Source organism: Pundamilia nyererei, unplaced genomic scaffold (assembly GCF_000239375.1).
Source record: "Pundamilia nyererei isolate P.nyererei 1_Seehausen unplaced genomic scaffold, PunNye1.0 scaffold00053, whole genome shotgun sequence".
NCBI classification, from domain to species: Eukaryota; Metazoa; Chordata; class Actinopteri; order Cichliformes; family Cichlidae; genus Pundamilia; species Pundamilia nyererei.
In genome coordinates this window covers 2,690,115-2,703,773 of record NW_005187454.1, presented here as the reverse complement: position 1 = coordinate 2,703,773, position 13,659 = coordinate 2,690,115, and the positions used below count along the sequence as shown (strand labels likewise).

At 42.1% G+C, this 13,659-nt stretch overlaps 1 protein-coding gene across 1 annotated transcript in view; it reads right to left on the bottom strand.

The window, feature by feature from the left end:
- abca2 (ATP-binding cassette, sub-family A (ABC1), member 2) overlaps positions 1 to 13,659 on the bottom strand; it is a 97,669-nt gene that overhangs the window by 65,374 nt on the left and 18,636 nt on the right. Inside the window, exons 3-8 of the mRNA XM_013910945.1 lie at positions 12,059 to 12,061; positions 8,434 to 8,545; positions 7,837 to 8,000; positions 6,917 to 7,038; positions 5,340 to 5,453; positions 1,096 to 1,314 (exon numbers count right to left, since the gene is read on the bottom strand). Of these exons, the coding sequence (XP_013766399.1) occupies positions 1,096 to 1,314; positions 5,340 to 5,453; positions 6,917 to 7,038; positions 7,837 to 8,000; positions 8,434 to 8,545; positions 12,059 to 12,061 (734 nt within the window). The remainder of the gene's footprint in view (positions 1 to 1,095; positions 1,315 to 5,339; positions 5,454 to 6,916; positions 7,039 to 7,836; positions 8,001 to 8,433; positions 8,546 to 12,058; positions 12,062 to 13,659) is intronic.

The following is a 13,659-nucleotide window of genomic DNA, read 5'->3' as shown; positions in this document are numbered from 1 at the left end:
ATAGTTCAAAAAGTTCAAAAAAAGCATCCTGTAGTCTCAGTATGTGAAACCTGTAAAATATGAACATTTTCTCTGTTACTGAAGCATGTGCACACACGGTCATGACTTTAGAATGTTGATTCATTCCATAAAATAATAATAATCCACGGAGCAGACACAATAACGCTTCTGCACTTTGTGCTGAAGACCTAAAACTGAATGAAGCAGACAGAATAGGGGTTTCGCACTAAATGGATCAGATACAATAGGATACAATAGGGCTCTTGCAATTTCAGTGCTCGGGCACCAACTATTAGACTACCACAGGTAGGGATGGGAGTCGAGAGCGAATTCTTGTAGAAAACCGGTCCCTAGAAGTCCAGTTCCTTGGAATTGTTAGTCTGCCTTATCAATGATTCCCCTTATCAGTTCGTGCACTCCTTCTACAATCAGCTAATATCAGTTCGTGTGTCAGACGAGGAAAACAGAGGCGCAGTCTACAGAGTGCATATAGAAATATAGTTTTATTGCACCAAAGGACGACAGCATGATGGTAAAGTGGAAAACTGCATCCAGGACATAAACAACCGCATTATGTTGCTAACACAACTTTGGTTCTTTGCAAGCTTCTGCACAGACAGCATGCTAATGCTAAGCTAGCCAAGAGCCCAGAGTGAAAGCTAAGTGAATGCCGACCCCAGCAGCCAGACCCTGAACTTCAACAGGTAACAAGCTGATGAGCAGTTAGGCTGCAAACTCCCGTTCTACCTGTTCATGTTTCTAAAGCAGAAAGACTCTCATGCAATTAATTTGCATCAATGTAATTTCTTTATTACTGCTTAGCAATCATGGTTACTCTGAAAACGGAGCCAATGAGAACCCAATGAGAATCAATAAGGAATCAAATCGATAAGTGATATCGATAACGGATTCGGAAGCGCTAAATTCTTATCAATTCCTATCCCTAAACTCCAGGGCTGGAGGTCTCAAAACAGTAAGTCGAGTAGGTCTTGGAAATGAAAAACATGCATATAGTTAACAATATTACTTCTCAATGATAACTGTAACTATACCAATGTTTAAAAATGGCCTGATGGACAATGTCCTCCATGTTACCTTCTCGGTGACACTCTGCGTGTTGATCTGCTTTCTCAGCTCCAGGCTCAGCTGCCTGAAGCGTGCTGACTTTTGCTCCGCCCCTTCGCTACACACAGAATTGCGATACGCCTGGATCACGGGTCGCTGCTTCTCAGGTACCAGCAGAATCTTGCTCAGCTCAGAGGACCTGTCCCCACAGGTGAGGTCCTCAAGTGTGGATGCAGTTAAGAGGCTGTCCTGTGAACAACAGAAACACTTTACATGACCAAAGGTCCTGATACGTTAGTCGGTAAAGTCTTTATAAAGACTTTCAGGCTCTGTGTGACACACACACACACACACACACACACACACACACACACACACACACACACACACACACACACACACACACACACACAGAAGGCAAGTATTAATATTTATATATGTATTGAAAATATGGATCTGTTTATTGTTAGTATATGTGGGCCAAATGTTGATGACCCCTCCTTTTTTCATACCTCCTTCTCTTCACTTTCACCTTCACTCTGACAGCAAGAATCAGAGGAACTGACAGTCTACACTCAAACAACACACATGTGATTTTGGTCTTTGCGATGTGGCGTTCACATCCCTCTCAGAGGCAAGAAAAAGGTCACACACTGGACTTGGTGCTTTCCCGCGGGCTGGATGTGTGCATCACGGAAATATCTGAGTTGTGCATCTCTGATCGTCTTCCTGTGTTGTTCACTCTAACGCTGCGCTGCTCGGTAGATAAGCCGTGCGCCCCAGCGCACAAAAAGCGAGCACTTAATGCTCTAACAGCGCCGCTTTTTCTGCTGCCTTTAGGGACTCTGGAATAATAAACTCCACCTGTAAAAGTGTTGAGGACCTTTCGGACATTCTTCATTCTACCTGCACTGATATTTTGGACTCGATTTAGGACTGTGTGCACTAAGCAATTATCAGAGCCGTGGTTGAATGAACATACGCGCTCCCTTAGACGTGACTATAGACACGCCGAAAGATGGAAAAAGGACAGATTGCACGTTTCTCTATAGATTTTCTCGTCTTTCTGCTCACCAAGAAGCTGTAAAAACCGCAAAGACACAGTTTGTCTCAAACTTGGTGTCAGTAAACAGTCACAGGCCTCAGGTACTTTCTAATGTCCTTAATGGTTTTCTTAGTTCACGTGATAATGCTGGAGTCATTTCTTCACCAAGTATTTGTGATGATTTTTTAGAATTTTTTAACAACAAGGTTCTATCCATCAGGGCTGTTGTCTCGTCTGCTGCCTCAGATCCGAGTCTTTCTCCTGTGTGCTCAGCTGTCTTTGATCCCGTCTCCCTTAATGACTTGACTGCGGTAGTTAGTAACCTAAGATCATCACACTGCCCCTCTGACTGTCTCCCCCCAAGCTTGCTTAAAAGCACTTTTAATACTGTCGGGCCTTTTATCCAGAGATTAATTAATACGTCCCTTGCTACAGGCTGTGTCCCATCATGCTTTAAGAGATTTAAAGGGATCTGCCCTAAAGTGGTTTCGGTTCCACTTGTCAGGAAGGTCTTTTTATGTCAATATGGGCCCCCATAAATTCAAAATAGCCCTTCTTAAATACGGTGTACCTCAAGGCTCTATTTTGGGCCCTGCCCTGTTCGCCCTCTATTTGTTGCCATTGGGCTCCATCTTCTCACGGTACAGCATTTCATTTCATTAAATTTCTAAAGCTAAATGAAAATAAAACTGAAGTTGTCATTTTTGATAGCTCTCTGGGCCCCTTTTCCTCCTACTGTAAAACACATGTCAAAAACCTTGGCGTCTACCTTGATGGTTCTTTTAAATTGAATAAGCAGGTGAGTGCAGTAGTTCAGTCCTGCTTCTTTCAGTTAAGACAGCTGGCCAAGGTAAAGCCAGACCTCCCAGCTAACGTCTTTCAATGTGTTATTCACATTTTCCTTACTTGCAGGTTGGACTATTGCAATTCATTGTATTTTGGTCTAGACCAGGCCTCCATCCATCGTCTTCAGATCCAGCTGCTCACCTGCTAACTGGTACCAAACGGAGCGAGAATATAACCCCAGTTTTAGCTTCTCTACACTGGCTTCCTGTCTCCTACAGGATCCAATTTAAACTTTCACTTGTTTGTTTTTACGTGTCTGAGCTCCTCTCTGTTTATGCTCCAGGAAAAACCATCATGTCTAGCTCAAGATTAATGCTTTCCATCCCACGGACTAGTCTCAATCTCGTGGTGATGGAGCCTTCTCTGTGGCAGGTCCCAGACTTTGGAATAGTCTCCCCCTAAATATTAGATCTGCACAAACACTTGACCAAATTTAAATCACTAGTAAAGACACATTTGTATGCCCTGGCTTTTAACACACTATGACCCAAGCATTCTGGTCTTATTTTAATATTCTTAGTTATTGTTTTAATTATTTTATTGTCCTATCATTGTGTGATATTGTTATTATTGTTTTACATTGTCTCTTTTAATGGCATTTTATATTGTTAAGCACTTTGTGCAGCATTGTTTGTCTGGAAATGTGCTATACAAATAAATTTGACCTTGACCTCTCTCAGGGTCACAGGTCACAGGTCAGACTGACTACTTTTTCTTTTGTACAGTCTGATACCTTCTCCAAGTCCACAAAACACGTCGTCTGGTTGGATAGACCCCCATGCACCCTCAAATATCCCCGCGAGGGTAAAGAGCTGGTCCGGTGTTCCACGACCGGACGAAAACCGCATTGTTCCTCCTGTATCTGAAGTTTGAGAAACGGATGGATTCTCCTTTCAAGAACCCTGGGAGGCTGAGGTGCTATAGTGGGAGAACACCCTCCAGTCTCCCTGTTTAATGATAGGAACCACCACCCTGGTTTGCCAATCTAGAAGTACTGCCTCTGGATTGCCAAGCAATATTGTAGAGGCGTGTCAACCCGCACAGCCCTTCAACACCCAGAGCCTTGAGGAACTCAGGATACACCTCATCGACCCGGCTCTGCCTCCAAGTTGTTGTTTAACTGCCGCAGTCTGCTTCCTCTATGAAGGACGTGCTAGTGGGATTAGGGAGGTCCTCAAAGTTTTCCTTCCACAGTGTGACAATATGTTAAAAGCACCAAACACAGTGTTGATAAAGCACTGCTTCCCCCTCCTGAGATACCTGACAATTTGCCAAAATTGCCTTGAGGCAGTCTGAAAGTCTCGTCAAACTCCTCTCCTCCTCCTCTCCTCTGCTTGGTGTTTCCAGAGCACCGTCACTACACGTTCAGTTGCGCCAGGTCTGTCCAGCATCCTTCAGAGAACTTCTGGAGACTGCACAGAGACCTGCCATCTTCAGAGGTTTTCTGATGACTCTGGGATGGCTGGATGCATCACTGAGGTTGATAAGATGGAGTCCCGGGCTGTGGTTGACTCCTTTGTCACGTGGTGCGAGTAGAAAGACTAAAGAATTGACTGTGGACTTTAGGAAGACCAGGAAACCTTGAACCCTGTTACAATCCAGGGGGTTGATGTGGAGATTGTGGAGCACTATAAATACATTGGAGTGCACATAGATAATAAACTGGACGGGGTCTAGAACACCACTGCACTTTACAGGACGGGCCGGAGTCGTGTCTATTTTCTGAGGCAGCTGAAGTGTTTAAAACATCATCTTTGTGACCATCTTTGCCATCCTCTATGCTGTTACATGCTGGGGCAGCAGCTCTGTAGCTAACCACCATGTAGCACATTTTTTGTATACTTTATTAATCCCCTGTAGGGAAATTATTCTCTGCATTTAACCCATTCACTCAGTGAAGCAGCTAGCCCAGCTAGCCCAACCTCAGTAACCCTACAAACGCCACTGCTGTTTAGTCTTAGTTTATGTTATAGTGATAGCAGAGCTGTACGACTACATTTTTCGAAAATCAAAACATGGTATTTTATTTAATCTTAATTTTTGGGGGGAAACTTCCCTCATACCACTAGAGGGAGCCCACGTACCACCAGTGGTATGCGTACCACAGTTTGAGAACGACTGCTCCAGAACATACGGCCTCAGACCTGATGATGCGATTACAAAATCGATCATTGAGCTGCAGCCTAGGATGTCCTGGGGCCATGTGCACGTATGGACACCGTAATGATGGAAGATGGTCTTTGTTATGGACAAACTGTTTGCACAGAAGTCAGATAATACAACACCGCTTGGGTGCAGATAAGGCAGACCATTCCTCCCAGTTACACCCCTCCAGGTCTCACTGTCGTTGCCCACATGAGCCTTGAAGTCTTGAAGCACTTACTTCTAACTGAAGGACTCTGTCTCTAGGTTTTTGTGTGGTGCCCTTGGCCTGTTGAATCCAGCTGTGGGCTCCTCCGCCATCTCCGAAATGTGTACCGACGATAAGGCTGTAAACCTACAGATCACACACAAAACTGTCAGCGAGTCACTGCGGAGCTTCTGGATCACTGTTCTAGTGCTTTCTGTTCAGCCACACCGGAGGGTTTTTGAGTATGAAAGGCCCGTTAAACGTCAAGCCAAATTTAAGTACGGACTTTGACTAAGCCACTCAAAAACCTTTTGTTTTTTAACCACTCAGCCGTGGAGTTGTTGGTGTGTTTCCAATCACTCTCGTGCTGCAGAGCCTTTGTGTGCTTGAACGTCAAGAAACAAACTGATGGCCAGAATTGTGTGACTTGATTTTGGCACTGGAAAACAAACTGGTATAGAAGGATAAGATAAAACTTAAAAAGCAAACGTTAATAATACAAAAATGTTGTTTTTAAAATACATTTATACATTTATTTATTTTTACTTTTGTGCAAAACAGTTTCTTTTTATGCTCCGTGGAACTCCTCTGGCATGTTTGGGAGGGACTGAGAGGAGGGGCTTCACAGGTGTAATTTGCACAGATCGTGGACATGACCAGCGATCCATCTTTACTGAACAACTTTGTAATGGACGTTTGATCTCGGGATATTTCTTTGCTCTTTCCAGCTTCAATCCAGCACTTGAAGCTGGGTTGGCTTAAAGACATTTGCTCTAAACTAGCTTATTAATTGCACACACATTTGCAGGAGTATTGTGTGAGCTAACTGGATTCCCTGCAGTGCAGATCCTTCTTAAGAGTTAGAGACCAGTGTGTTACTGGAATCCAGTTCCCCTCTGCAGCCACATGCTAATGCCTGACTGAAGGAAGCTGTCCATCCTCTGACTCCCTCTCAGGACACTAACAGAGTTCTTTAAAGTACTAAAGCTAACAATGCAACAATGTACTCATGAACACACCAGCACAACATACTGTCTGAATAGTAGTTGAAATAACTGAGAAGGTGTTTCAGGTGATATGGATGAGTTATCTGGTGGATACAGAAACTGCAGTTTCTCATCAAAGCAGAACACAATGATTACAACAAACATTAAGCAACAGCTGTTCATGAGTTTACTGCACCAATGCCATCCAACCCTTCACTTAATTCAGGATTATATTGTATGATTATTCAAAAGCATCACAAAAACTTTTTGATGAATTTTGAGCATCACCTATCATTTAGTTTACAACTTTATATTTGGATTTATCCTTTTCATTTCTTTAAACTTCAAAAAGTCTTGAAGATTCATGTTTACCTTCCCAGACTTTTACCTACTGTAATTATTTTGTAACTGCCTTCTGGGCATTATGAAGGTTTTGTCCTTTGCACGTTGGCTGCTTTTTAAATTGATTTTGTAATGGGATGGGAAAATGACCATAGTACCTCGGAAAAAACAAACCCAAAAGAGTCGCATGACATATTATAAAATAACAGCAATTTTCCTGAGCTGAGGCGAATTGAATAAACCAAACAGAGTGAAGACTTTCTGTTAGTAATGGTAAATCACCTCTGCGAGGCTCACTGGAGTGTTGAGCAGAAGCTTGGCTATGGAGTCAGACAAGGAAAGGTTCTTGATCAGGAACTGTTGGAAAACGGATTCATTCTTCAACACGCTGGCCAGAGTGAAGCCTGCACCCAAAACACATGAAATCATGTCAACGCTTTCATGTCATTCAGTAAAACAAGAGTTTTGAAAGTAACACGTATATATGTATGATGTATGATCGAGACGTTCTACTACTGCACTCAGAGGAAACGAGTTTCTTCTTCTCGAGCGCCATCATTCTGCTCATGGCTCTCCTGCTACATAAGATTAGATTCCCAACTGTGCGTATGTTGGTTTGAAATTTCACTGTGGAGCTAAACTGAGTTCATCTTCATTTTGAGGGTCATCACTGGAAGAAGCAAACACACTGTGGCTTGTCCCAATGCAGGATCTTGCACCGACTCGCTAACACTGTCCTCTTTCTCAAAAGGAAATTCAAAACACAAGAACTGTTCCGAAATGGTGAAGCACAGACTTCCACAAAGCAACAGTCAAACTGGATTTAGTACAGCTGGAAGTCACTGTGACGCTGCTATTGATCAACTATGTTGCTGCCATCCCATGATCAATATCTCAGTCTTTCCTTTTATTTATATTTTTGGTCTCAGTGGAATTACCATCCCCACCCTAAATGCCCATAGCCCCTCCACCCTTATTTATTTATGATATCATATAACTGCTTGTGTACAGCCCCACACTGTGTCTGTTTCAATGTTTCTATATAGTTTACTCACATATATGTATACATATATATTGCTTTTTCCTTGTTGTATATTGTTTTCTTTACTTTGCACCTTTGCGGTCCAGCTATCTAATTTCGCTGTACAAGAATCCGCACAATGACAACAACAGCTCTAAAGTCTAAAGTGTAAAAGTCCCACCTTGGCTGTTGTTAAAGTTGTGGTCATGTGGTAATGGGGTGGAGCTGAGGCTCTCCAGGTGCTGCTGCAGGGTCTCCAGCTCTTGACCTAAACCAGGTCTATCAGATGTGAAGAGCTGATTCTGTTCAACCACTTCACTTATCCGCTCCAGCAGCTGGGTCACACTGAAACAGATTCAGACATGAAACATTCTCACACAGTCTCTCTACAGGCTGGAGCTAATGACGGGTTCTGTAATATGGTGACTTTTTAGTGCCTGCACATAAAAACAGTGTTGTACATGTTGCCTCAGCAGAAAATATGCTACGTTTATGATCTTTCACATCTAAAATAACTATTAACATAAATAAAAATGTATAATGTTGTAACATTCTAGCAACATTGATCACAAAAGTGATTCAAGCCTCTTCAGCTGCAGCAAGGCCTAGTTTCAGTGCTGGGAAACGTGAGGGGCTTGGGGGGGTCAGAGGCCTTTGCACTGGAACCATCATATGTAGAAGAACTGACCTTAGAGTGCGCTCGAGAAGCAGTGAACGTATTTCTCACAATTAAGCCAAAACACAAATGAACAAGAGACTGTGGAAGAGCCCTACTCACGTGGAGTTCTTATATTGCAGGAAACCAAATTCATCTCTCTGTCCATCTGGGCAGAGCGACTGCATGATGGGAATGATGCCAGCCGAGGTGAGCGGCGCAGCGCTGTAAAAGGCTGGACATGGGGGGGGGGGGAAATGGGACAGGTGCCACAGAAGGAGAAAAAGACACAGCCACAGACAGAGTGAGGGACGAGGGAAACAGAGGAAGTAAATATGAAGGGTTGGTAAAGGAAATCAGACACCAAACAGGACAATGAGTATGGAAAAGGAGAAGGAGAGATTGTGTTAGAGTCAGAAAGGAGGAAAGCTGTCAGGCAGCACAGCAGTTAATGGCCAAAGAGGCTCCCACATGTCAATGCTGAATATGAAGCCTTTCATCATGTTGTCATGGTCTGTGATATTTTCCCACTTCTGTCCATAAATGCTAGCTGGACCATCTCACAGCCGGTGATAAAAGAAAATTTGGTTCCTGCTAATTGCTCCAGGTTTCCATGGTTACTCTGCTCCTGAAGCTTGCCTGTGGGTGTGGATTCATCCTACCCACAGAAACACTTCCCACTGTCCTCCTGCTCACTCTCATATCTGTATTGTCCAGCTATGCCATTCTTACACTTTCTCTTTCTTACCACATGTTTATAACCACTCTGCATGTCTTTTATCCTGTTCTCACCCCAACCGGTTGCGGTCGGCCGCCCCTCCCTGAGCCTGGTTCTGTCTGAGGTTTCTTCCTGTTAAAAGGGAGTTTTTCCTCTTTTTTCCTTCCCCAAAATGTGCTAGCTCATAGGGGTGGGGATTCTTCTGGTTGTTGGGGTTTCTCTCTATTATCGGAAGGTCTTTACCTGGAAATATAAAGCACCTTGAGGTGACTGTTGTTGCAATTTGGTGCTATATAAATAACAGTGAATTATATTGAATTGAACTTCTCTCTTTAACGGTTGCCTTCGGCTGTCGTAGTCTCTGGATTGCATACTCTTACACCTGCTGCCCTCATAAAGAAAGGTGTCTATTGCCAGCTTCTAGCCTTCGTTGTTTTACCCTGGTGTCACTGCAGGTCTAAAGCTGAATGTTTCATTTGTATTGTATTTAAAAGTTTACGTTTAGGGAAATCTCCTGAAACACTAGGCTTTATAGCCACAAAAAGTCAAAAAGAAAAATGTAAACTAAGTCACTTCACAGAATATCATGGTGGGTTGAAGACAAACCCACAGTGAAATATGTTTTCATTTGTAACAAACTGAGTCTGACCAAGAACAAGCATCGTTCAATGTCTTGCTCCACCCCTTTATCCTTTTCCTTGTGTGTGCCCAAATACACTCTGCAGCATTAAAATAAACTACCGGACTGATTATAGTAAAAACTATCATCATCATATTATGATTGTTTTGGCTAAAAATAGTTTTTCCAGAATAGTTTTTTTAACCTGACCCACTAAACATCGGACGTAAGATAGATAAACAAACACGATTTATTCTGTGTTACTCAAATTATTCACAACATGTGGGGTTTTGTTTTGTTTGTTATTTTAAGTTTTCCAGTTTTTCCTTAACTGGTTTATTTATTTTAATTATTCAAAATATTTGTTTGTAATTAGGTTAAAACGACCATTTATTTAAAAAATGTGAAATATTAAAAACATTGAAATCCATCCAAAAAGGTTGATTCTGTTCATCTGGACGTCTTCAGAGGGAGAAATGTTTCATCATCATCCAGGTGACTTCTTCAGGCTCAGCTGACTGCAGGTTTCTCATAAACAGTACATTTGCTTACTGTTTCAGGACAGTGCCCTCTACCTGTGGAAACATGGGACTACAGAGCCTATACAGGTGGAAGCTTTATAAAAACTCCATCTAATTAAGTCTAAGTTTGACATTGAAACAACGTCCACAGCCACCAGATTTGGACTATAAAAAGCCCGTCCACAGAGGTCCTACTGACATCAACACTAGAAGTGTAATAGATGTATAAAAAACGACGTCACCTGGAGCTACAAAACAACCTCGTCAGTGGACTAAAATCGTATGTCCAAAATGACATAAAAGATGTCCCTTTGACGCAGTGGGAACATTTTAACTACACAAAAAGCTGACTTTTACAGATGTTCACTTTTCAAATGAAAAATCAATGAAACAAAAGGTGGAGAAACTATGGAGTCCCCCTTAAACTCATGACTGCATTTAACTGCCAGTCCACAGGTTGTGTGGAGATCACAGGGTCAATACGAGATCCAGGCAACAGCAAAGATTGTCTTTACATGTCACAGGTCACCAAGTATATATAGAATCATTTATTCAGTGACGAGTCCACAGTGAATAATGCCATCGTGCATTTCTATAATGGAAGTGTGAAAATATAAGTAAAATGTGCCCTACAGAGTAGTTCAGTTCATTCTTCAGCTCACTGACATCTGTCCTCTCTGATCAGGTCACAGGCTGGTAGATTTACTGAGGGAGTGTTAGGTGCACAGCATGGTGTAGGAAACAGAATTAGCATGCACTAAACAGCAGCTCATTAAGTTTTCATAGCCTGGTCAGAAACACTGAACATGGTGAAAAGATTCAACAGTAATTACAGAAATATTTGTTAGCGCTGTCGTGGATTAGATTACTTCTCGTAATTCCATTGGATAACAATACAGATGTGCTTCTCTGTGTCCGCCAACCAGCAGTGTGCATCACAGTGCTGGTTCTGAGGTGACCTGAGCGGAGCACACTCACAGGAGCCAGGTGAGCTTTTTTACCTGAGTGCACGCACTGAATTACAACCCAGATAATTCAGGAGCTCATGAGATAAAAAGTAAGATGAACTCCCTTCATTACCTTTTTTTGTTTTGCATCTTATAAAGTTGAAAACGTTCCAGCGAGCAGGCGTAAAGTCCCGACTGAGAACGGTAACATCCACTATGCTAGGACTACACTAAAAGCATCATGTTGGGGACTGAAGTTACTCTGCAATCCAAGTTTTAGACATCAGACTCATCTGCACTCACGTTTTACCGACTCTGTATGTGCTGAGCTCATTCATTTATGCACCTGGAGCAAATACATCATGCTTGTTATTCATGTTACTTTAAAAGGCACTGTTGGAATTATCCGTACCGGCTCCTGACTGGGCAACAATACTGTTTACCATCTAATGTGTTGAGTAGCCTGTAAATGTGTCCAATGTACAGATTCAGAGGGAATATGAAACTGGCTTTTTCAATCTACATCCTTTGGTTTTGTGAGTAGTGTGCCCAACTGCAACCACAACTATAAACACCAGTGTGTGTGTACACCTGATCATTAGTTTCCTTTATGAGACATGATTATACATCACTACATTTAAGATGCATCAAACTTGGCTGCCTGTTCAGTCTTTTTCTCTGTGGTGCATTTAAAATGCTCCATTTACAGTTAAACCATGAATTCGTTTCTTGACTTTGTATCAAAAATCAACCTTAAGAGATAACAGAAGGGACAGTTTAAGATGATCACTCAAACAAATCTGACAGCAATCTAAATCAAAGTGAAAGAAATCTCCAACAGCCAAAGAATCAATCCGGGTCCCGGGAAGAGCTCGGCCTTCCAATATACAGAGGATATGTTATATAATCTGTTAGCATAAAACAAATGCACAATGACACTTACACACTGGTCCATCCAAAATGTTGAGAACATGCATCATGCAGAAGAAAGAAAGGAAGACAGAAAAAAGAAAGAAAGAAATGTAAAATAAAAGAATAAAAGACAAAGAAATCAAATAAACTGGGTGCTCTGGTGGCTACAGGGAACAGTTACACATGAAAAACCAGCTAACAGCTGAGCAGACACATCACTAGGAGATGAACTACGAACACAAAAACAGGAAATGTTGCAAAAGTTGATCTCATACTTTTGGTGGATCGAGTGGGAGGACAGTATAAAGGGTCCATATAAGACTAAATTAGCTGCTGGTATGATGCTGCAGGTATTACTGTCGGCTGGTCTGCAGCTTCCTTTCCAACGTTTTTTATTTAGTAAAAGCAGTTTGATGTTGCATGTTTTACCTTTGAAGGCAGTGAGGAGCAGCAGCTGCTGCCTCACCACGAAGCAGGAGCTGAATATTGATATCAAGTTTACTTAAGTTCCTCCTGGTAATAGTACTGACCAAAAATGAGGAGTATTAAGGCAGTGCACATAACTCCACCCCCTTTATGGTAAACTTAAGCCATAAATAGAAACACATTTATTCTAGTCAGTATTGGCCACTTCACTGGCAACCCTCTGCATTCACCGCACTGGCATACTTTATTCTAAGGCTGCAATGATTCATCGAGTAATTAGAGTAACTCAATTATACAAAATCCTCAGTGCTGTGTTTCATGCACGACCGTGTTCAGTCATCATCGTGTAAAAACAAGTTTCGCCCACATAAAAAAATATGTATAATATATATTAGGGATGCACCGATACTGGTATCGGGGCCGATACTGTAAAATGTGTGTGTACTCATACTCGTAAAAGTTAACCGATACCAACTTATTTCATTAATCAGAGGGTGGCATGTCATTTCTGTTGTAGTTTTTCCCGCGCTAAACAGGCACAGGGTTAGACGAGTCAGACTGGCAGCTCCAGATAAAAAAAGAGAAACTGGAGGCTGCTGTAGCTAGGCTAAACAAAATGTCAGCAGTGTGGATCGGAACAGCCAACTTTAACTCAGGTTTTGGAAAAGCGATGAAAAATGTCAAGAGAAAATCCACGGGCAGTTAAAACAACAGAGGCTCTGACTCATTTTATCGCTCTGGATGACCAGCCAATGCTGGCCGTGGAAAACATAGGATTGCAACGTCTTCTCAGCATACTCGAGTTGCAATATGAAATTCTCAACCGCCTACACATCAGGGAGATAAAGGTGCCAAAACTCTCTAAAGAGGTAAAGACAAGCAGTGTGTGCGCGATGTCAGTCCTTGATTTAACGGCACAGTGGACTGATGATCCACGGGCAGATGGGGAGTTCGTTCGTCAATGCCAAATACTTTCGTTATTTCGTTTGTTTGTTTACAATATGGACACTCTGCAACAATTTAAAAGTTTATTTTATTCTCAAACCTAATTTATATTTATTTTATTCCAAACAGAAGTGTTCATTTATTATTCCGAAAGCTCGAGACAGTGCCAATAGTTCAGTGATATTTTGTTAAATTACAATGTGGAGACTCTGCAATAATTTAACAGAAGTGCTTATTTTTCACTTGAAATTTTTTGTGGTC